The sequence below is a fragment of the Typopeltis vanoorti genome, chromosome 2 (assembly GCF_054136105.1).
Source record: "Typopeltis vanoorti isolate ZY-2024b chromosome 2, IOZ_Tvanoo_1.0, whole genome shotgun sequence".
NCBI lineage: Eukaryota > Metazoa > Arthropoda > Arachnida > Uropygi > Thelyphonidae > Typopeltis > Typopeltis vanoorti.
Genome location: NC_143550.1, coordinates 325,128 through 351,382, shown reverse-complemented (window position 1 = coordinate 351,382; position 26,255 = coordinate 325,128). Strand labels below are relative to the sequence as shown.

The window sequence follows — 26,255 nt, the reverse complement described above, 5'->3', positions numbered from 1 at the left end:
ACTCATCACAGGAGATCCTTTCTAAGAAACACAAATCTATCAAGACTTATCAAGGGAGGTCTCTCCTAGAAAACACAAAGTCTATCATACCACTCCATAAACGCATTGACTGTTCTCGCTCTCACCACTCCATCAGGCAATGCATTCGATGGTTCAACCACCCTCCATGCAAAGAAACCACTCCTCACCATCTTTCTCACAGTTTCCTTTCGTAACTTCCAGGGATGGCCCCTTGTCATTACTCCTTCCTGCTGTTCAACCAAGCAAAAGAACTCCCCAGTATCAACCCTGCAACCACCTCTCAACAGTTTAAAAGTCTCAATCATATCACCTCTCCTTCTATCCACCAAACTCCTTCATAGTCCACACTCCTTCAGCTGATCCTCATAACTAACACTGTACAGTCTTGACACCATCTTTGTTAACTGCCTTTGTACCCTTTCCACAGTTAATTTATCTATGTGACAGATACTAATGCGATAACAGAGATGGATGAATTGGAGGTTCTTAGGATATTGCAGAATCTCAATGTAAATACAGCTGTGGGATTAGATGGGATATCAGCTAGGGTTTTGCAAGAATGTGCAAGAGAACTGGCAATGCCTTTGACTAGGTTGTTTGATTTAAATCTCACCTCTAATAGAGTTCCAAGGGAGTGGAAAGAGGACAAAATAATTCCTTGCAAGACTACAGTAACAAATTATAGACCAATCAGTTTCTCAGGTATGGTGATAAAAGTACTGGAAAAATTGGTCAAAAAAGAATTCAAGAATGGGTGGATAAAAATATGATACTGTATGAGAGGAACATGGCTTTGTGAAGGGTCAGTCATACCTTAGCAATTTACTGACTTTTTATACTAAGATAAAGAAATGGTTACACGATGATTCTGCTGGATTTTGCAAAGGCATTCAACAAAACACTACAAAAACTCTGTTACACAAATTAGAACAAATGGGGATGATATCACATTGGTTAAGTGGATTGTTGCTAAACATATATCAAAAAGTGGTATATGGAGGAGCAGAAACAGGTGACTAGTGGTGTGCCACAAGGTTCAGTGCTGGAACCATGGCTGTTTTTTTTTTTTTTTTTTTTTTTTTTTTTTTTTTTTTTTTTTTTTTACATAAAATATATAGGAAATAACTTAAAAGAAAATGTTCAGTTATTTGATGATAATGCAAAATTATGTAGGGTAATAGTTAATCAAGCTGTTGCAGAAGGCTTGCAAGATGATTTAAATGGGCTTTCAGCATGAGCAAAAGATAATGGGTATCAGTTTAATGTAGAGAAATATAAATTTCAGCATTTTGGGATGGCCATGGAAGCTAGAGATTTATAGGTGGTGGAAAACAAAGTTAAAGTTTAGAGAACATATTGCAAAGGTAACTAAGATAGCCCATAAGATTAATTGCCAATTGAAGAACACACTAACAAGTAAATATAAGAAAGTTGTTATTCCTCTTTATAAGGCCTTGATATGTTCACATCTAAATTACTGTGCTAAAGTCTGGTCACCTAAGTTTCTAATGGATGGGGAAGCAGTGGAGAAGATTCAGAGGCAAGCACCCAAGATGGCGAGTGGTTTCAGGAATGTTACCTATGAAGATAGATTGAGGGTGTATGGATTGCAGAAGTTGCTTGATAGGAGAAAAAGAAGGAATATGATAGAAACATTTAAGTTGCTTAAAGAGTTTTATAGGATTGATAGAAGGGAATGATTTAGCACTTGGCTGGAGGGCCAGAACAAGGGGTCATCCCTGGAAGTTGAATAAAGGTGTGGTTAGTAAAGCGAGAGAAAACAAGATTTTTTGCTTAGAGAGTTGTGAATGAGTGGAATGGGTTGCCAGAGTCAGCTGTGAGTGCTTTTGTGTGTTAATGGGTACAAGGAGAGGTATGATAAATTGAGTGGATAGTTTGGGTCTCTCTTAATGAGTCTTTGGACTCAGTGAAGGCACCTGTATAATAATAATAATTTATTGTAAATATAAATAATTAAGTACTTGAATACTGGCTAAATATTTTCATAGCAACTTATGCAAAAGACATTCCCTTAAGATTTTTTTTTAAATCTGAAATAAAAAATGAAAATAAATTGTCAATCGCTGAAGAATATTATAATTCATTATAATTTGTAATTCATGTGTAGCTCAATGGAAGTCGTGTTTGCACTCCGCAGTGCTAAATGCCTGAATAAGGAGTGTCGTGAGTTCGATTCTAGTCACTGACTAGAGGAATTTTTTTTTTTATTAATGTAGACAATGGGAGGAATTCAGTGAGTTAGATGTTACGATAAACAACTTCGGTGAATCAGGAGCAGGACAATCTCAAGAGACGAGTAGTGTGATAGATGAGAATAACGAGCGAAATATGAATGAAACAATACTGAATGGAAGAGATGAATGCAAGGCGAATCAGAGGAGGAGTGAGAGAGAGTTATGGGAAGTAAATAGGAATGATAGAAGAGGAGAGAATTGGAACAGTAGAAGAGAGGGAATGAAAGAGAGTTATCGGAATGAGAGGAGAGAATAGAAACAGTAAAGAGAGGGAATGAGAGAGAGAGAGAGAGAAAGTTATGGAAATAATAGAAAAGGAGAGAATGGAAACAGAGAGAAAGTGAGAAGAATGCAAGGGAGTGCTACAACCAGGGATAGAGTGATGCCAGGACAGCAGGTAGGTAGAACATTGAGAGAAAGGGATAGACGAGGGGGGGGGGGGGATGCAGGTGAGCAATCAAGGAACAGAGTGGTAATAGGTGTGATGTATGGAGACTCTATGATCCATGGTATAGAAGATTAAGCGGGATGAAAGGGTGGATGAAATGATTGTCATGGTGAGCACGAATGACTTGAGAGGAAGTGTAAATCGAAGAGGAAGTGGTGAGAGATCTAATATTCATGCTTGAGTTTGAATGAAAGAAAATGCAGAGAGCGAAGATTGAGTGTGTGCGTGTGTATGTGTTACCCAGGTATGATAATGAGGAGCTTAGCAGAAGAGCAGTTATAATGAATAGAATAATAGCCAGAATGTGTCAGAAGCGAGGACTGGAATATGTGGATGCTTGGAAGGCATTTGAGCACACAAAGGAACTGTATATGCTATGATATATGTGATGAAGATGATATGCAAGAGACCACTTGGATTTGAATGAGGAAGGACATAGACATCTGGAGAGATTGCTGTTTTGTGAACAAGTCGGTGTGTCGATGCAGGGAAACTGGAATTCCCAGGGTTGATGGTAGCAAGAATGGCTTCTTGTGCAAATGGATGCTTGGAGAAAGGGGGACGACATCAGGTAACACTGAGTCTAGTGGGGTTTGGAGGGAATAATTATAAGTATAGAAGCAGTGACATTTTTATGTTTTATACTAATGCCAGGAGTATACGGAATAAAGGAGATGAATTGGTAGTGGCTGAGCCTGACCAAAGATTATTGGGATCACTGAGACGTGGTTGATGGAAGATGATATAATAACAGGAATATAAGTAGCAGGGTACAGCATTTTTTGGCAGAATAGGAGGGAAAAAGTGGTGGTGGAGTACTGCTTATGATAAGTGATGACTTATATCCTCTAAGAGTGGAGACATTGAAAGGCAATGACAATAATGGTTTTGAAAACATATGGTGTGAGGCAGAGGCGGGCAGGACAAGATATTTAGTGGGGCGTTGGTACAAGCCAAGGAGTACAGAGGGTGGGGAGCAAGAGATGTTTAAGCAGTTGAGCTTGGCAAGTACAAGAAGAACGATGAATGATCGTTATGGGAGATTTTAAATATGGCAGTATAAGAGCTGGGAAGAAGAAAATGCATGTAATAATAAGGGAATAGAATTTCTAGAATACTTGAGACACAAATGTCTTAGGCAAGATGTAACAGAGGGAACAAGAGTTTTGGATTTGGTCATAGCATCAGAAGAGCTGATAATAACTGAGATGACGTCTTTTCCCCCAGTTGGAGAGTGACCATGTGGTTTTGACTTGGAAGATGAATATACATGCAGGAGTATCAAAGAAAAGGGAACTTATCTGGAATTATAAGGCAAATGATTATAACAGGCTTGGATATCAACTTGGGGAAGTTCCATGGAAGGAGGAATTGGAAAGGCAGGATATCATTAGTGCTTGGGAAATTGTGAAGGAATATTTGTTAGCAGCAATAGTAAAGCTGTATTCCACGAGTGAAGAATAGAACACAATTTGGTGTAATGTGGATGACAAACAATATCAAACAGGAATTGCAGGTGAAAAAGGGATTATGGAAAAGATATAAGGAGAGGCATGGAGACCAGATGCATGAAGAATATAAGACTCAGGCCAGGAGAGTGACTGGTATGGTGAGGAAGGCAAAAGTGGAATATGAAAAGAGAGTGGCATTAAGATCCAAAGAGAATCCTAGGGAATTTTTTTAGCTATGTGGCCAGTAGGAAGAGAAATGATTGTGGAAGAATGACATTGTGGGATAAAAATGGGAATAGAGTGACTGATGCAGAGGACATAGTGGAGTTGTTGAATGAGCACTTTACTGGAGTATATCATACTGGAGAAGAAGGTTTTAATACTAGAGGGGAACGGCAGGTTTAAGATTTAGAGGAGAGCATGTTCCAAATACCGAGTACTCTGGATGTCAGTAAACCTGTGGGATTGGATGGTATTAGATCACTGGTTTTGAGAGAATGTGCTAAAGAACTCGCAGCTCAGTTGAGCTGGCTTTTCAATAAAAGTCTGGCTATGGGAAAGGTACCCAAGGAATGGAAGGCAAGATAGTGCCATTTTAAAAGGGTAGTAGCAGACTGGAAGTGTCTAATTATAGGCTAGTTTGTGTCATCTGTAGTTGTTAAGATCATGGAGAAATTAGTGAAGGACCATATACAGCAACATGCAGATGAGAGTAATGTTATCTGTGCGAGTCAACATAGATTTGTTAAGGGACACTCAACATCTTGCTTTAGTAATACGATTGCCTTTTTATTAAGTGACAAGAGCAGCTGATGAGGGAAAGACATACACTGCCATTTTTTTGGATTTTGCAAAGGCATTTGACAGGGTGCCACATGATAAGCTGATATTTAAGTTACAGCACATGGGTTTAGATGTCGGGTTAGTCAACTGGATTCAGGATTCGCTTTCTGATAGGTATCAGAGAGTTGTGTATGGTGAGGCAATAACAAGGAAGCAGAAGGTTAGAGGTGGGTTTAGAAGTTTACAATCCAATGAAACTGTCAATGGATTGCCATTGTCAATGGATGTTGGGTATTCAGTTGAAGTTGGGAAGAGTTATTAGTAATAGTGCAAATGTGGTGGCCCTGCCAGAGGATTTGAATAAACTAGACAGATGGTCAAATTAATCTGGGTATCAGTTTAATGCAGCAAAATATAAAGTTTGGGATACATCGACAAGAGGCTGCATACTCGATTAGAGGAACTGAAATTCAGGAGGCATATTGCAAACGTGGTGAAGGTAACCCAGAGGACTGCTGCAATACTGAGAAGGATGGTGATCTGCAGAGATAGAAGAGTTATCATTCCATTGTATAAGACCCTGATCAGACCACACTTTTGTTCTCAAATTTGGTCCCCAGGATTTGAAGGGGATAAATTAACTGTGGAAAGGGTGCAGCGGAAGATAACTAAGATGGTGTCGGGACTGTACAATGTTAATTATGAGGATTGGCTGATCGAATGTGGAATGGAGAGTTTTAGTGAATAGAAGGAGAGGTGATATGATCGAGACTTTTAGACTGTTGAAAGGCAGTTGCAGGGTGGACACTGGGGAATTCTTTCACTTGGTGGAGGCAGAGGGAAGGAGCGATGACAAACGGGCTATCTCTGGAAGTTAGGAAAGGAAGCTGTGAGCAAGAAGGTGAGGAGTGGTTTCTTTGTGTGCAGGGTGGTGGAACCGTGGAATGAATTGCCTGATAGAGTGGTGTGAGCAAAAACAGTCAATGAGTTCAAGGAGTGGTATGATATACTTTGTGTTTCCTAGGAAAGACCTCCCACAAAGAGTCTCTTTACTACACGGAGGACTGAATAATAATAATATCTAGTGAAGCTTTTTTTTTTTTTTTTTAACCATTACTGTACTTGTAATACAGAGCCCTAGTATGATAGAAAGAAAAAGTTCCTATTTATAAATTCTATGTCCTAAAATATATACGAAATCAACAAACATACTTTGATCAGTTTCAAAATCTTTGAACTGCTATTGTCGCATTACTGGATCAGTAAAGATCAGTAACCCCCCCCCCCTCCCCCCCCCCTAAGAAACACAAAGTCTATCATACCACTCCTTGAACTCGTTGACTGTTCTCGCTCTCACCACTCCATCAGGCAATGCATTCCGTGGTTCAACCACTCTCCATGCAAAGAAACCACTCTTCACCCTCTTGCTCACAGTTTCCTTTCGTAACTTCCAGGGATGGCCTCTTGTCATGACTCCTTCCCGCTGTTCAACCAGTGAAAGAACTCCCCAGTGTCAACCCTGTAACTACCTCTCACCAGTTAAAAAATCTCATTCATATCACCTCTCCTTCTATCCACTAAACTCTGCAGTCGACATTCCCTCAGCCCATCCTCATAACTATCATTGTACAGTCCTGAAACTATCTTTGTTATCCGCCTTTGTACTCTTTCCACAGTTAATTTATTCCCTTCAAATCCTGGGGACCAAATCTGAGAACAATAGTCCGAGTGTGGTCTGATCAGGGTCTTATACAACGGAATGATAACTGTTTTATCTCTGCAGGTCAGCATCCTTCTCATTATTGCAACAATCCTCTGTGTTACCTTCGCCACCTTTACAATATGTTCCCTAAATTTCAGGTTTCTATCAATCATCAACCCCAGATCTCTTGTCTCCCCTACTTCCTCCAGTATAACTCCTCCCACAGAGTATGCATTTATGTACAAATTAAACAATAATGGCCCAAGCACAGAGCCCTGAGGTACACCACTGGTCACGTGCCTCATCCTGGCCTCTGGTCCTCCATACACTAGTGTTTGGTATCTCTCCATGAGTCATTCTCTTATCCATATCAGCAGTTTAGTATCCATCCCCATCTGCTCTAATTTGCACAACAGTATTCCATGGAGTATCCTGTGAAAAACCTTAGCAAAATCCAGAAGTATCACTGTGTAGCCATTCCCCTCATCCCACTCAGATGTCATTCTATTATAAAATATTTAATAAATTGTTAAAGCAGGATTGACCTTGATAATTTGATAATACAGAAGATAAATATCACAAAGACTGCAGAATATTTTGGAAGCTGTTGAAGAAGGTCAAGTACATTAAAAGGAATCAGAGATGAAGATGACATACAAGCTAATGATGAGAATATCCTGTTTGCTTAGATGACGCTCAATCATAAATACTAAAATATGGAGGTATAAAAGTTTTACGGTGCATAAATCAGAAGGTCCCAAAGTCACAACTTAAAATTCCAAATGATTGAAGTAGAGAGTTCATACATATCCCTCTGTAAAAGGAAATGAAACTGAATGTAAGAATTGTGTTCCAACTAAGATTTATATAAGCATAAATGTTATCTGCAACTCAGTTGAGAAGGAAAAAATAAAAATTCATGCAGATGTATGGTGTCACTAATATTCTCTAAAATCTACACATAACCTGGATGGAACATTTCATTGAAGTAAACAATTTCATATCCTACCAGTGTTGTCGTCTATTAAAATCAACACAACTTCACATTTCAGTCAAATTATGGTCAATTGCTATAGGTGAAATGCTGATGAACAGTCAGTTTAACATTATTAATGAATTATGAATGTTTAACACTATGAATGATTATGTCCTATTGAACCCAAAAATAAATTGGGTGATGCGAGATTTGCATAATTTTCAAAACAAAATTTATCTCGATAATTATGGGTAGCACTGGCTATTTCTATCAATAATGTTATTTGCGTAAACTTCAGATAACTGCTTAAATAAATTTGAAAAATTTCTGAAACTCACTTGTTTTATCAAAATAACTTTCTTCTTTATAATGGTATTCTGGGCATTTGCTAATGCAACCTTCTTTTTCTGTTGAGCAATGTTGTTGCAGCAAAGTAGAACTCCTATTATACCAATAAGAAAAACTCCTATTATTGAACATATAACAGCAATAAGCCATGGAGGAAATGTGCCTTTAGAAGATGAATCCAAAACTTCTTCAAGTGCGTGATTGATATCTGGCCCTACAAAGATGGAAAAAGTCACTGGAGTTATTAATATAATAGAATGTGGAGGGTGCTAAAGTAAAAAAAAAAAAAAAAATGACAATCTTACTTGTCTTAGAGAGATAAAGTAAGAGATTTTAAAATAAAGATTTATTTAAAAAACAAAAACTTAGAATTAATCCCCCCAAAAAACATCACAGATAGAATAGTTAGACAAAGGTGGAGAGGGATAGTATTGTATTCTACATACGATGGTGGTCTAAGTTCTTGGCCTAAACCATAGATGGAGACACTATCAGCATGATGTTTTTTTTTTAAGTTGGTACATCTGTCATAAGCATCTATGTGAAATTGTAAGTCATTCTATCAAGTAGTTTGTTTTATACAGCTGTCTGAAGCAAAAGTGCTGTCTGTATCCCTTGAAATGGATAAAATTGAGTATCGTGCAGTTATAAAATTCTTTGTACTAGTAGGATTAACACCAAAAGAAATTCATTTGAAGTTCATGAAAGGTTATGGGCACTTGTCTCCTTCATTTTCGACAATTAAGGTTAGTGTACCCACAAAAAATCATAGCTTTAAGGTAAAAATAAGAAAAAAAAAGTTTTTTGTTTTTATAAAGTTTATATACTAAAGAATATATTCAGTAATTTTCATACTCAAAAATTTCCTACATTTTGAGTTATCATATTATTTATCATTATCGGTATTCGTCATTATTATTTATCAATATTTATCAGTGAGGAGTATTTGCCAGGAGGAACGACAGAAAGGTTGGATTTGGCAGTTAAGAGAGGTGAAAGGGTGGATGAGATGATTGTGATGGTGCGAACAAATGACTTGAGTGGTGGTGTGAATAGGGCAGCGAGAGATATGAGATTCTTGCTTGAAGTGGTACGAAAGAAGACACAGACGAAAGATTGTGTGTGTGTGTGTGTGTGTGTGTGTTGTTGTTGCCTAGGTACGATAAAGACAAACTGAGCAGAAGAGCAGTAATATTGAATGATATAATAGCTAGAATGTGTGACAAGAGAGGACTGGAATATGTGGATGCTTGAAGTGCATTGCATTTGAGGACAGAGAGGAATTTTATGCAAGAGACCGCTTGCATTCCAAGGACATAGGCATCTGGAGAAATTGCTGTTCTGAAAAAGTCAGTGTGTCCCAGGGAGGATGGTGGCAGGGGTGGCCTCTTGTGGGAATGGTTACTTGGGGGAAGGGGGACAACATCAGGTAACACTGAGCCCAGTGGAGTCTAGAGGGTATAATGCTAAGTATAGAAACAATGGCATTTATATGCTATATACTAATGCCAGGAGTATCCGGAATAAGGGAGGAATTGGTGGCGCAGATAGCATCAGCCTGGCCAAAAATTATTTGGATCACTGAGACATAGTTGACAGAAGAAGATATAATAACAGGAATAGAATTTGCTGGGTACAGCATTTTTCGGCAGGATAGGAAGGGAAAGCATGGTGGTGGAGTACTGCTTATGATAAGTGATGACCTATGTAATCTAACAACACCACAAACACTTTTAACAACAAAGATGTTTCATTAACACTTATATTTTGCTGATTTTCAACTCAGCATCATCAGAGCACAACACACATGTAAACGCAACAGTGAATGAGTGAAACAATATAATTGCAAAAGACAAAAGATCTAAAGTCCTATTTTTGGCGCCTTCTAACGAGAAAAAAAAACAGCAGTTATCCAGGAGTTTTTCTTAGGATAACCGTCTCCCAAATTTTTGGCAATTTAATGCAACCATATTTGTTAAGGTTGGGAGAATTCTTCAAAGCCATTGCTGACTCAAAAAATAATCTTTCAGATCTATAACGACTCCTAAATAGCACATTCGTTTTCCTCCATCTAATCCTGTGTGAAGGAGTGTCCAAAGCATGGTCTGCCAGTACCGACTTGCCATAGTAATAGTAGCGAATGTATCTTTCATGTTCTTCCAGGCGGATGTTCACTGATCTTCCTGTTTGCCCATAATAGGCCAAATCACAGTCACACGGAACTTCATACACTCCTGGGTGTGCTAAAGGGTGAAGTTTATCCTTAGGCGAGCAGATCAGAGTTGCCAGCTTGACATGAGGTTTGAAAGTGGTGAGAAGGCCATGTTTCAACAATACTTTGGCTATCTTTTCCGATTTACCTCTGATATAGGGAATAGAAATGGTCATGTTGTATTCTTGTGTATTAGGGGAGGGCAGAGTAATGGGCCTATGTAGTATTTTATCTATTTTGTAGGGATTGTATCCATTGGCTAAGAACGTATGGCGCAGGTATTGGAGTTCAGTGGTCAGAGCTGTATCGTTAGAACAAATTGCTCTGGCTCTGTGTGTAAGTGTTTTTAAAATGCCGTACTGTTGGACTGGATGATGATGTGATTGTTTATGTAGGTATCTTCCTGTGTATGTAGGCTTTCTGTAAATAGAAAAAGATAGTGCACCATCTGAAAGGCGGGTGACTAATGTGTCAAGAAATGGTAAACAGTTATTTGATTCTTTTTCTACTGTGAAGTGAATTTTGGGATGTTGGCTGTTTAGGTAGGTGACAAAAGCATCCAAAGTGTCTTGTCCATGGGGCTAGATGGCAAAGACATCATCTACATAGCGTAACCACACTTGTGGCTTGTATGTAGCTGTGGTAAGTATTTGTTTTCAAAGTGTTCCATGTAAAAATTTGCCATGGAGGCCTGAATAATAATAATAATCACATTTATCATTTAAATGCACATTAAATATGCAAAAACTTTAAATTGTCAGAATAAAAAATTAAAATAAGTAAATTATGTAGATTTAAAAGCTCTATAACATCAGTTTTGTAAGTAAAAATCAATTGTGAGAAGAAATTTTATTGGTTCTTGCACCATTGCTATATTGTAAGCTACTTTTAAATAAGCCAATCAGAGCAAAGCTTACAACATCAGCAAATCTGGAATCAATATGGCTGCCACTAACTCATGTGTTTAAGTGAATTTTCAAAGCGTTGTCTTCAGTCTCAGATTTATTATAAAAATTAAGTTTTAATATAACATTTAGAAACAGAAATATATATGCCTAAAAGAAGAGAAGAAATATCAGTATATGATGCACTGATAACTTTTAATGGTGGTGATCTAGGAAGATTACCAGTATTTAAAAGATTGGGACTGAAAATAGGTGAAAAATGTTTACAATTACAATTAAATGTTTACATTTCAGATATTTGATAAACAGAGATGCTTAAGAGCAAAAAAAAGCTGCCTCACAAGAAGAAAATTAAAAAGAAAGCAAAAATCTATGAATATGTTATTTAAAATACCTGCTTATAACACATATTGCTGGTGGCTTTTAAATATTCATAGAATAATAATAAAGTATAGTTATAAAACTTTAAATTGATTGTTCTCTGGTTTTTAAATTTTAACACATTGCAGTTGGTTTTGGCATGGTGTCTTAAAAACTATTAGTCCTAGAATTTTTTTTTTTCTAACACAGCTTAATATATCCATAATATATTGAACTAAAATTATAATCATTGATATGTATTTTAATTTTTAAAGTTTATTTTTCAAACATGAAAAATTTGTGTAATAATCATTACATGGACAAATTAAATTTCATAGCTTTAAACGAAACTGATATTTGCTCAATTTTACTTTATATTGTTTAATAGACATGATAGAATATCTGTAGCAAATTTGAACTAAAAAAAATTATTTGTTTCATGAAAAAGTGACACAAAAAATTCATAATTTTTTTTAATAAAAATTTAATTTTTTAAAAATTAATGTTAACTTTTAAACATTTTTTCCAAGAACGTTATTACTGACATTGCTCCCTAGCAAAAACAATAAATAATATGACTGTTATTTGATTAATAATTTTTTTTCCAATTCCATGGTACACTATCCTTAAGAAATGGACTGCTGAGTTTAAACTTGGCTGTACTAGTCTTGAACATGATCCACATGAAGGACGTCCAAAAAGTGTAACAACACCAGAAATCATTGATTGAGTGCACAATATGGTATTGGATGACTGGTGACTCAAAGTGCATGAATTTTCTGAGACTATAGGCATTTCAAAAGAACATGTAAGATATATTTTGAATGAAGAATTGCAAATGAAAAAGCTTTGTGCAAGATGGGTGCTGTGCTTGCTCACAGCAGATCAAAAACGCACTCGCATGAAAATCTCTGAACAGTGCTTGGAGCATTTTAACAAGAATAAAACTGATTTTGTGCATAGATTTATTACTATGGATGAGACTTGGATTCACCATCACACACCAGAATCCAAACAGCAGTCAAAACAGTGGACAGAAGTCGGTTGTTCAGCACCAAAGAAGACAAAGTCGGATCTGTCAGCAGGAAAGGTCATGTCATCGGTGTTTTGGGATACGATACTAAAAGCATTTTGTTTATTACTTATCTTCTCATCATCTCATCTTCCTTTTACCCTCTTTTACTTTGTGGTGTCAAGGGTTTATTAATCATCGGACTTCAAACTGTTCACAGCATAAGATGGTCAGCCCTACACCCCGGTGTATCTTATGTCCTGTAGTGTTGAATTTTCAAGACCGGTTTGCCTGCTTTGCGGGATGAAAAACTCCAGGATAAATTGGAGGGAAAACCCTACTGTCCATGCCCAAGACCGGCTAACTTGGCAATGGCCGAGGAAGATCCTTCAGTTCCTCAAGTCACCGACAGAAATCGAACCGAGGACACTCTTTCCCCAGGCATATGGTTGCCAAGCACACAGCCACTAGGCTAACCATGTGGGCTATTAATTATCTTGAAAAGGGTAAAACAATAACTGGAGAATATTATTCCGATCTTTTAACCAGACTAGACGAAAAAAATTTATGAGAAAAGACCTGGTTGGCAGAAGGAAAAAATCATCTTTCATGAGGACAATGAACCTGCCCACAAAGGGGTGTTTTGGCAATGGGAAAATTAAGGGATCTGAACCATGAATTGTTTGAACATCTGCCCTATTCCCCAGAATTGGCTCCCTCTGACTTCTATCTCTTCTCAAAACTAAAACTCTTCCTCGCTGTTCAGCGTTTTTCTTTGAATCAAGAGGTGATTGCAGTTGTAGAGGGGTATTTTGAAGATCTTACTGAGAACCACTACGGGGGGGGGAGAGAGAATGGCAATGGAGCATCACTGGAATAAATGTGTTAGTCTTAAAGGAAATTATGTTGAAAAATAAAAATAAATTTTTCAGTTATAAATTCGTGTTTTTTATTGTTAGGCAGAGAACTTTTCAGACCACCCTCATATGAATAGGAATTGTAACATAAAGTGAAGATACATATGTATACCAGCCACTGAATTAGAAACCTTTACCCAGATGTATGTAAATGTAACTTATTCAGTGTATATGCAAAATACTCGGTCACATGCATCACCGTGTTTTCCAGGCAACTATTTAAGAATGCTGATTAATGGTCAATAATCATCAATAGTGTTCATCACAATAAAAAAAACAAAGGATCCTTTGGAGTTCGATAAAGGGCTTATTGGGGATATCCATCTAGTTAGATGCTATGATTTTGAAAACAGCAGAGCTGACTGGTTTTTCAAAAGGTGAGATATCCCAGGTGTTTAATCAGTGGAAAAATAACCCACAATGCTTGTCTGAGAGTGTTCTAGAAAAATTTCCCACAAACATTTTCGCTGTAAGACATTTTGCATTAATTTTTGTAAATAATCAACGGATGATAAAGGGTATTATCTTCTTCTTCTTCCTAACATGGAATTTAGGCCATGTGGCCTGTTCCGGTCTCATGCCATCTCTGTCTTGGTCTTCCGATTCTTCTTTTTCCACTTATTTTGTATCTGTATAATATTTTTGGTAGTCTGCTGTTGTCCATTCGATTTAAATGTTCTAGCCATTTTTGTTTATACTATCTTATGTAGTGATTAATTGGTTTTATTTTCAGGGATTGTAAGATTTCTTCATTTGTTTTGTGGTCCCACTTGGTATATCCAGCTGTTTTTCTGAGGAACTTCATTTCTTCGTTTTTCATCTTTCCTTTTCATGGTCCATGTTTCGCTTCCGTATAGTAGAGTTGGTTTTGACAAGACATTATATAGTCTGATTGTAGTGTGTTTTTGTACCAGGGATGGCTTAAATATATTATTTATTATGCCATTTACTTTGACAAAGTTTGATATTTTAGTGTCTATGTCTTTTTCTTCTTCGTATGATAGATCACATCCCAAGTATCTGAAAGTGTTTACTTGTTCTAGTATTTTATTATCTATCACTATTTTACTTCTTATTGGGTTTTCTCCTTTGAATGCCATTATTTTTGTTTTTTCTTTGGATATTGTCATATTATATTGCTTTGAGATATCACTTAGTGATTTTAATGATCTTTGTAAGTCATCTTCTGATGTAGCTAATACAATTTGATCATCTGCAAATAGTAGTGTATCTATCTTCATTTGCGGGGTCATTTGTATACCAAATGGGTTATGCTGTTTCCAGATTGTTATTATTTCATTTATATATATATTGAAAAGCAGAGGTGAGAGGGTACATCCTTGTCATACCCCTCTTGATATATCTTTCCATTCTGAGGTGTGTTCTAATTTAACTGCTATTTTATTTCCTGTATATATTTCTTGAATAGATTGTAAAAGTTGGTTTGGTATGTTTAAATCGGTTAATATTTTAAACAATTTTTGTCTGCTAATTTTGTCAAAGGCTTTTTCATAATCAATAAATGTCACATGTGTTTCTTTTTGAAATTCTCTTCTCTTTTCTATTAATAATTTTAAAGTAAAAATTGGATCTATGCAGGATCAGCCTTTTCGGAAACTGTTTTATTCTTCTAGTAATTTGTTTTCTACAATGCTGCTTAGTTTCTCTTTTAATATTCCTGCATATATTTTATATCCTGTATTTAGCACGCTAATTCCCCTATAATTATTGCAATTGTCTTTATTTCCTTCTTTATATATTGGGATAATCAGTGCTTTTTTCCAAGAGTTAGGGGTTTTTCCAGACATCCAAACCATATTAAAAAATTTCAGAAGTCTTTCGTTAAATTTTTCACCTGCATTTTTGTATAGTTCTATATTTATATTGTCTTCTCCTGGAGTTTTCCTATTTTTCATCTTCTTTATTATATTTTTCAGTTCTAACATTGTGATATTTTCTATTAGGTCATGTTTGTCTTATAAAATTTTAATTCATTGTTCTCATCTGTCCGGAGATTTTGGAAATAGGTCACCCATTTTTCTAAATCTATTGTTTGTATTTTTATCTTTTCTTTTATTTCTTTATTCATGTATTTTATTACTTTATAGGTTTTGGGTTGTGGCTTAAATAAATCCTTTTCTAGTTCTGTTACGAAATTGTTCCATCTTTCTCTATGTTTTTTCCTTACTTTAGGGTATTATAAAATCATTAAAAAAAGCAAATCTTTATTAAGGTGAATGTCAGTGATACATAACATAATGAAATTATTTAAAAATTGCTCAAATTAAAAAGAGATGCTGCGTATATAATTAATTTTTTGCTGCTGATCTTCAATTTAACAAATCCATTAGTAACATCACTTGTTGGAAGAAATGCTAATGCTGTGAAACATTTCATTTTCATGTTGAATTCGGCATCTGTTTGATAGTGTAACTTCAAGTCAATGGGAACAATTTTGCGATAAGATTTTGTGCCATATGAAATAAACACCCTGTTATAGTTTATGTAAATATGTTAGAAAAAGCATTGATGGTTGCTTTCTCGAAGTCAACTACTAATGTTTCGGGATCTAATGATGAACGCAAGTCCTTTAAGGCACTGAATAATCTGCTGTAAGTTAATTCTGATTTGCCAGGAAGCAAAGCAAAAAAGCCACCATGGAATCCTTAGGAGTCTAAGCCAGTCCAAAGACTGGATAAAGGAGGAGGGTCGGTCAGATGAGTGTCGATGCTCTGACTGCAAAGAAAAAAAAATACAATTGTCATCTGATGCCTATACGATCAACAGCTACAATATGGTTGGACGTCGCACGAATCAACAAGGTCCACGATACAAATTGAGCTATTCCATATCATACTTATTACCTGGTGGTGATATCTGGTTCAATTCTTCAGTAAGTTTCCCAATACTATCAAAATCTACTTTATTTTTCATCACTATAGTACCTCGTCCATTGCTGTACAATTTTATCTTGATTCATCAATACTTTGCCTTTTTTTTGTCTTTAACTGTGGTCTGTTTTGGTTGCCACCTTCTATTAATGGTTCTAATCATTTCATACACCTCCCTAGTTTTATGCTCTCCATAGTACTGTTCTATATTATTGCAATGGGCTTCTAACTATTTCATCTTATCTGGCTGGCTGCTTTTTTACACTTTCTTCTATATTACTCCTCTATTTGTTCTGATATATCCATTCTTATCTTCAACATTCTTTTCTCTTGTACCAACTTCAGTGTTTGTGTAATCCACTTACTGATTTTCTCTTCTTCTAGTACTGTTTCTTCAACTGCATCTTCTATTGCCTTCATCATTCCTAGATTAGATTTTTTTTTTTTTTTTTTGTCCACACTTTTAAGTTTCTCCTCTAACACTGTTCTATACCTTCTTCCTATTTCTGCTTCACTTATTCTCGCCCTCTTCTTTTCTGATGATGAGGTTTATATTTTCTTTTTATTTCAACTTTATGTTTGCAATCACTAAACTATGATCGGAGTCTATATCCGCTCCTTGAAAAGTTCTACACTGTTGTTCTGATGTTATCCATCTGCTTTTAATCATATCAATCATGTTTTTGGTTTTCCCATCATTTGATTGCCACATCCATTTTCTACACTTCTTTTGCTAGAATCTTGTGTTACAGATCATCATCTCATGGTCCATAGCATATTCTAACATTTTTTCACCTTCTTCACTTCTTTTTCCAAAACCATATTTTCCCATGATGCTTTCCCAACAGTCATTATCTATTCCAACGCTTCCAATTTCCTTCAATGGTTAGTACATCTTGCTTTGGTATTGTTTTTATCGTCTCTGTCAGATCTTTGTAAAATAAGTCAATATCCTTATCTGTGTTGTCAGAAGTGGGTGCATATATCTGGACTATTAAATGGTTTTGCTTGAAATCTTGCTGCTATGATTCGTTCATTGACTGGTTTGTAGTCTAACAGTGTCTCTCTAGCTCTTTTGTTAAGAGGGAAGCCAACTCCTGCTTCGTGCCATACCATGACCATATGACTTCGTATATATTTATCTTTCCTGATGATGTCCATCGCAACTCTGCCAGTCCAAGTATATCACACCGATATCTCTTCATTTCCTCATGAAGTAATTCTAGTTTTCCTGACATCCAAAGGGTCCATACATTCCATGTTCCCACTGATAACAGTTCTGTTAGTTTCCTTTCGGTATCTCACTTTTCGACCTGACCCCCAATCACTTGATCAATATCGTTGAGCTTGTTGATCCAGGTGAGTGCGAGACAGCATGTTGTAGCTGTTGATCGTATAGGCATCAATTAACAATCGTGTTTTTTCTTTATGGTCAGAGCATCGACACTCATCTGACCACCCCTCCTCCTTTATCCCAGCTTGGGACTGACATGAGACCCCCTAAGGATTCCATGGCAGCTGTTTGCTTTACTTCTGGACAAATCAGAATTGACTTACAGTAGATTATTCACCGCCTTAAAGGGCTTAAATTCATCATTATATCCCGAAACATTAATAGTTGACTTCGAGAAAGCAACTATCGATGCTTTTTTCTAACATATATCAACAACTACTTGCCAGCCTGGTTGGCCGAATGATTAGCGTATCCACTCTCCAGCCAAAAGGCTGCTGGTTCGAATCCCGCCGTCAGCATGAATGTTTGTGATTCTCTGTGAAAATACTACTGGTGGTGGTCGGCGGTAGATGGCATTGGTGTAGATGATGAAGGTAGTTGCAGTTGGTGGAGTGGGAGAATTACAGAGTACGTACCCTCCCTCGATAAGCGTTTAGACTCCCTGGCGGTGTTATGCAATAACAACAACAACAGGTTGTTTATTTCATGTGGCACAAAATTGTTGCCATTGGTGTGAAGTTACGCTATCAAAAATAGATGTTGAATTCAACATGAAAATGAAATGCTTCACAGAATTAGCATTTCTTCCAATGAGCAATGTTACTGATGAATTTGTTAAATTGAAGATAAGCAGCAAAAATTTAATTATTTACGTAGCATCTCTTAATTTGCACAATTTTTAAATGATTTCAGTATTTCATGTATCACTGACATTTGCCTTTTTAATGATTTTATAATACCCTTTATCATCCATTGATTATTTACAAAAATGAATGCAAAATGTCTTATGGCAAAAATGTTTACAGCGAATTTTCCACCCATGGTCCGAGAGGTAAAACCGTGGTCCTAAGACAGTTTGTTGGGAAAATGAGTTGGCCATAGTCTGAGACGGCTTGTACAGAAAAAGAGAACTTCCTATGTGCAGCAGTTGACCAAAGCATTTAATGAAAGATGTTCCCAGCCTATATCTCACTGAACTACGTGCAGGGAATTGAAGAGGATTGGGAGTCGCCTGTCTAAACGTAAAATTAGTTTCTAATTCAATGGCCAGTATGTGTAGTTCAGCAAGTATAGGATATTGACTACTTTGGAGAAATGGAATGCTCTTTGTATTGCATTATAAGTTATTTTCCATAACAAAGTAAAACAAAAAATATAGTGCCATATTTAGAGTTGCCATTGATTTTTTACTTATACAGGCAATTATAACACTAACATTATAGTTATATTCACATTGTTTACATATTACACATATTTTAAGAGTTATGAACTGATTTGCTTTAAACCGATTTTAATGTGTATACCAGTAAGAAGATAAGGTATATCACTCTGGTATGAATGAGACGAGAGTGCAACGTACAAAGGTTCAGTGAAAACCCATACTTAAAAAATGTTTGAAAATTCATGATGCTTTTCCAATTGTGTAAGGTTAGATTTAAAAAAAAAAATAATAATAACAACTAGGCTGAAAAAACATAATTAAAATCTTATTTCATTTTAAGATATTAATGTTATACCTGTGGAAAATTTTTTTAAACATAAAGATGACAAAAAGTTGGTATAAGACTCAAATCTTGCGCCAAGTTTATTACCATCTTCACATTCAAAAATTTAGAAATACAATTTAAACATATCCCTGACCGTCAACCATTATCGATTTTAAAGAAAAAGAAAACATATAGGGGCTTTTTATTGCATTTAGAGCACTAATGTGACCCCAACTCAACATCACCAGAGTTAAAGATCGGTACTATCAACATAAGAAGCCTGAATGGCAAAGAAATGGAGCTAGCTGAGGAATTAGATAAGTACCAGATCGACATAATAGGGGTGACCGAAACAAAAAAGACCAAAACTGGTGAGATCTTTCTGAGCAATAAATACAAAATGTTATATTCAGGCAATGACAATCAAGGAAAAGAAGGAGTAGCCATAGTATTCAACCCAAATTACGAGGCTAGTCTTCTTGAATGGCAGACAGTCTCAAGTAGAGTAATGTGGGAAAATATGAGAATGGGGAACTGGACAATGAGACTTATTTGTGCCTATGGTCCCACAGAAGGTTCTACTAAGGTAGAAGTGGAGGAATTTTTTTGATGCTTTAGAAAAATAAACTGACACAATGAAAAAGGAAAAGTTGGTCCTTGTTGGAGATCTAAATAGTAGAGTAGGAAATGATTGTGAGACATACAAAAATATTTTGGGAAAATTTGGAGACAAGAGCAAAGCTAATAATAATGGCAAATATCTGTTGGTTTTCTGCTCAGGACATGGACTGGTTATTACTAACACCATGTTCCAACATAAAAATGTGCACAAATTCACATGGAGAGAAGAGGCTAGGAATAAGAAAAGTCTCATTGACTATGTTATTGTTGATAGTGATGTTTTCTCCCTAGTGCAGGACATCAGAGTGTACAGAGGATTTGAAATTGGAAGTGATCACTATTTAGTCTTGAGCAGGATAAAATTGAATTTCAAATTGAAAAGAATAACATGTAAGAAAGTTTTAAAGCAAATAAAAGTTGAGCAGCTCTCAGATGTGAAATGTAGACTAAAATACACAAAGATTATTGAAGAAAAAATGATGAAGAGTTTGAGAACAGGAATCAAACCTTGGAGATTCAGTGGCAAACTCTGAAGAAAACACTGATTGATTCTGCCAGAGAGGCATGTGGTGAGGTTGTCTGCAAGGATAAAAAAATCAAAACTCCTTGGTGGACACAGGAAGTTAAAGAGGCAGTGAAGGAAAAGAAGAAAGCATATCAAAAGTTCTGTCAAATAACTCAGCTTGTGCTCTTAGAGAATACAGAGACAAATGTAAGAAAGCGAAACACTCTGTAAAACTAGCTAAACAAAAGTCACGAAGGGACTTTGGCAAGAATATAGAAAATAAATATCAAGAAGGTGGCAAAATATTCTGGAGGTTGTTGAAGAGGCTTAGGAATGGGGGAAAGAGTGCTGTAAAAGGAGTTAGAGATGATAAAGGTGACATGAAAATGGGAGAAAAAGATATCCTTGAAGTATGGAGTAATTACTTTGAAAAACTGCTAAATGAAACAAGCAGTGATGACAGCACAGTGGTAAAAAACGCAGACCAGGCATGCAGTCAGGAATACATATCCATACTTGAAGTAGAAAAAGCCATCAAAGGCTTGAAATGTGGAAAGGCAGCAGGAGTAGATGATATTCGACCAGAAATGCTGAAGTATGGTGGTATAAAAGTCTTACAGTGGCTGCACTGCATAGTTCAGAATGCCTGGACAGAGGGAGGAATTCTCGATGATTGGAGTAGAGCTCGCGTAGTACCCATATATAAAAAGGGAAATAAAACTGAATGTGACAATTACAGAGGTATTTCTCTACTGAGTGTTCCTGGCAAGATCTATGCAAGTATACTTGAGAAACAATTGAGAAGAATTGTGGAAGAAAAGCTGGGTGAAGAACAAGCTGGATTCAGGCCAAATAGAGGCTGTCAGGATCAGATCTTCACTTTATGACAAATACTCGAGAAAGCATGGGAATATAACAAAGATCTGTATTTAAGCTTTGTCGATTTGGAAAAAGCATATGACAAGGAGCCAAGAGAGAAGCTATTCAATACACTACCGTTATATGGTGTCAATGGCATATCAAACAATACTTAGTCCTTATTTGAGTTGTAAGCCAGCAGTTAGAATTGAAGGAAGTATAGGAAGGTGGTTTAATGTTAAATCTGGTGTGAGACAAGGATATACATTATCTCCTCTCTTATTCATTATCTATATGGATCACATTACGAAGGAAAGTGGTATTAAACATGATATCAAAATTGGAGATGTTAATGTCAGCTCTTTGCTTTATGCGGATGATGTTATACTTCTAAATAAATCCGCTACAAGTCTGCAAGATTCTCTGACTAAATTGAATAGCTGTTGTAATAGATATGGTATAAAGGTCAGCAATAAAAAGACAGACAATGAAAATAGGCAGAATCATTGAAAATCTCAACTGTGTTGTGAATGGAGAACCTGTGGAACAAGGAAAACATTTCAGCTACTTAGGCACAATTTTTACTGAATATGGTAAATTAAATATAGAAATAGACAACAGAATCAGCAAAGCTGGTATGGTGGGAAGTCAATTGAATAAATTCATATGGAATAAGAGAGATATTAGTCTGAACACAAAATTAGCAGTGTTGAAACCACTTTTAACTTATGGAGCTGAGAGCTTGGTCAGAAGTAAAACACTTGAACAAAGAGTAGAGACCACAGATAGTCCTGAGAAAGATTATAGGCGTGAACAGATGGCATCAATGACAATATCATATTAAAAACAAGGATATTAGAACAAGTTCTTTCCTTGGCATTGTCAACATCCAGGAATGCGTTAGCAGAGCTAATCTTAGGTGCCATGGTCACTTAAACAGAATGGGTGAAGAAAGATTCACAAAACAAGTGTTCTCTGCCAGGTTGGCCGCAAAACAACCCAGAGGAAGACCAAGATATAGGTGGATTGATACAGTACAAAAGTGCCTTAGACGATAGAAATATAAGATCTGATAATGTTGGAGTCTTGACAAGTAACAGACTGATTTGGAGGAAAATTGCAGATAGGAAGTTAGTAAATGATGTAAATTTTTCATGTAGTACTATCATATCCTATACACCCTTGTGGCAGGAATTTGATGATGACTGCTTAGAAAGAAGTCAAGGGATACCCACATGAGCAATGTGCATCATAACGTGCACAAGTGTTTTGTGCACCAGTATAAATTGAAGGAATATGATGCCACCAAGTCAAAGTCAACGTGACTGTGTCCAGATGAAATAGTTGCAAAAAGGGAACTGACAGAGTATCAAATTGACATTGTGATAGAATGCCATATTGCAGGCCTAGCATATCACATAACTATGAAATTCAGAGGTGACAGTGTGATGATATGGTTTGTTTTTTCTGGTTTGGCCTCAACCTCTGTTTGTGGTGTCACAAACACTCAACTCTGAGAAGTATTTGAACATTCTGGACAATGCAATGCTTCCTACCTTGTGGTGTTTCTAAGGAACTGACCATTGTCTCTTTCAGCAATACAATGTGTCATAAGGCTGCTGTTGTAACTGTGTGGTTTGTGGACAAGAATGTCACCAAACTTAACACTTCCACAGAGCCCCAATCTCAACCCTATTGAACATCCGTGAGATGAACTGAAGCATTGGTGGGGGTCAAGCGATGTCTGCCCCACAACAGTCCAGGACCTGATTATATACCTACAGGAAGAATAGTCTAAAATTCTCAAAGATCACTATTGTGCTTGTATAAAGTATGCATCATAGGATTCTGCAGTTATCACAGTGCAAGGAGGTCCTACATCTTATTAAGGTGGGTGGCATGGCTGATTGTTCCTCATACCTGTTGACTCTTTTCCAAGCAGCATATATAACAGATTTTAAATTCTTAAAATCATAATTAATCTTTTCAGTTTTTATCATTAGTTTTATTCACATTTTTTCTTCTATGTGAATGCATTTCTACACTCAGTTATTGGCATCTTATGCTAACCAACTTTAATTATATATGACCTCAGCCCTGATCAAGTCTTGTACCAAGTTTTTTTACCATCTTTTCATTAAAATTTTTTTAATGGAAAGATGTCCATTACATACCCATGTGAAAAAAATTCCACATAGGTATGTAAAATTAATATCCTTTAATTAAAACTTTATTTAATTTTATCTTTTTTTTTAGCCTAGCTGGTATAAAAGGACTGATCCATTGTAAATATAGCATATCTTTTTTTTGTTTATCTAACAAAAACAGATCAGCTTATTAGACGATACCTGAAGCATCTAAAGCTATAAGGCCAATTTGTGTTACAATGTTCTCATAGCTAACTGCATGTTTTTTTTTTTTTTTTTAAACAGGTTTGCTCCTGTAGGATGACCAACCAGAAATTTTCAGAGGAAAAATCTTACCAGCACCACATGATATTCACTCATGGTGATGAGTAGTGGAATAAACATACATCTAGATAATAAATGCTAGCTAAATTTATTCAGCTAATAAATTATATTCCAATATTTTGCCTAGGTCACCTAAGCATCTTCATGGGCACAAACACTGAGCAACGTCAGCTCAGACATAGCAGTGAGTTTGAAAACACATGAAAAGTTTCTCAAGGTATGGTTCATAGCAATGCCTTCAATTTGCTTGTAGGATTTCCCTGATGGCTCAAATTCATTGTAAAACTATTTTAGTACTACAGGCTTTCTCATTTCACAAAATCAAGAACACTCTTTGCTCATCATCCCACCCTCTTTCCAAGCAAACACACTGAGTACAAATAGTGGGATGCTACAGTCCAACTGGTGCCCTCTATAGGCAATGATGAAAACTAGATGAAGGTCTCATAATGATCTCATTGATTTTGGATGTTAGAGAAATTGAGGCAGCTCAAATTGTTGAGAATGGGTGTATTTTGTAATGCTGAGGCAGATTTTAGGAAAAGGCTCTTGGATATATGAGGGTGATCTGAAAAGTTCTCAGCCTCGCCCATTAGATGTCAACACTATCGACAAGACCTTTTTTTTTTTTTTTTTTTTTTTTTTAATATATAAGTTGGTACATCTGTCATAAGCATCAAAACATGTGAAACTGCAAGTCATTCTATCAAGTAGTTTGTTTTATACAGCTGTCTGAAGCAAAAGCGTTGTCTGTATCCCTTGAAATGGATAAAATTGAGTATCATGCGGTTATAAAATTCTTTGAAAAGAAGGTTTAATGGCAAAAGAAATTCAGTCGAAGTTCATGAAAGTTTATGGGCACTGTTCTCCTTTGTTTTCGACAATTAAGAAATGAGTTGCTGAGTTTAAATGTGGCCGTACCAGCCTTGAAGATGATCCATGTGAAGGACGTCCAAAACGTTTAACTACACCAGACATCATTGATCAAGTGCACAATATGGTATTGAATGACTGGTGAGTCAAAGTGCATGAAATTGATGAGACTATAGGCATTTCAAAAGAACTTATAGGATATATTTTGTATGAAGAATTGCAAATAAAATGCTTTGTGCAAGATCGGTGCCACACTTGCTCACAGCAGATCAAAAACGCACTTCCATGAAAATCTCTGTGCTTGGAGCATTTTAACAAGATAAAAGTGATTTCATGCATCAATTTATTACTATGAATGAGACTTGGATTCACCATTACAGACCAGAATCCAAACAGCAGTCAAAACAGTGGACAGAAGCTGGTTGTTCAGGATCAAAGAAGACAAAGTCTGTTCTATCAGCAGGAAAGGTCATGGCATCGGTGTTTTAGGATGATTAATGAATTAATTATCTTGAAAAGGGTAAAACAATAACCAGGGAATATTATTCCGATCTATTAACCAGACTAGATGAAAAAAATCATGAGAAAAGACCCGGTTTGCAGAAGGAAAAAATCATCTTTCATCAGGACAATGCACCTGCCCACAAAGGTGTTTTGGCAATGGGAAAATGAAGGGATCTGCACTATGAATTGCTGGAATATCCACCCTATTCCCCAGATTTGGCTCTCTCTGACTTCTATCTCTTCTTAAAACTAAAACTCTTCCTCACTGGTCAGAGTTTTTCTTCGAATCAAAAGATGACTGCAGCTGTAGAGGGATATTTTGCAGATCTTACTGAGAACCACTACATGGATGGGATACTAGTGCTGGCACATCGCTGAAATAAATATATTAGTCTTAAGGGAGATTATGTTGAAAATAAAAATAATTTTGAAATTATAAATTCGTTTTTTCATTGTTAGGATGAGATCTTTTCAGACCACCCTCATACATATCACAAAATATATATATCAGTAAATATACATGTTACAGATGCTGCATGCTATAAAATCTGTTATATTACTATACAAAACGTAATCATTAAATGGTAGTGGGTCAGAAGATATGTTAGTAAATGGAGGTATAACAGCCATCATAATTGAAAAAAAATAATAGGAAAGACAACCTATTGGAAAAATACTTCAAAATGCAAACTTTCACACTGAGGACTAATTGAGGCTAGATGTACTCCAAATCGACAATAAAATCTCTAATAATTAATATGATAACTATCTTCTTTCTTTTCACCTGTCAACAACACCTCAATACCTTGATCAAAAGCACATATAGATTTCAAATGTGACATCTCCAATGTCACTCTAGAGTTTTGTGCTGAACTGGGGTGCCATTCTGTGCATCTCATTTTTAGGTAGAATTTAGATGCACACTATGTTGTGCTTATTAACTACTGTTTCAATATCATTACAGTATCTCAATCTAGTTTAAAAATGTGATATATTGGCTTTGATTAAATTTTTATCAAAAAATATAACCATTTTGATATTTAGCCTAGGCATCGACTCACTGACAAGTTCATCTAATGGATCTTATCTTATATACTTAAAGAATATTTAACAAGTATGAGATGAGTTATGGTCTTGCTATCTGATAAATTTAGTGGTAATCACAATAAACCAATACAAGTGTACTGGTTAAGAGGATTTTT

The 26,255-nt window shown here is 36.1% G+C and overlaps 1 protein-coding gene across 2 annotated transcripts in view; it reads right to left on the bottom strand.

Moving 5' to 3' along the window:
* Positions 1 to 26,255, bottom strand: part of LOC150108773 (fibroblast growth factor receptor 1-like) — a 560,046-nt gene that overhangs the window by 260,902 nt on the left and 272,889 nt on the right. For both annotated transcript variants that reach the window (XM_090410064.1, XM_090410055.1), the window contains exon 9: positions 7,975 to 8,198. In XM_090410064.1, the coding sequence (XP_090266190.1) occupies positions 7,975 to 8,198 (224 nt within the window). The remainder of the gene's footprint in view (positions 1 to 7,974; positions 8,199 to 26,255) is intronic.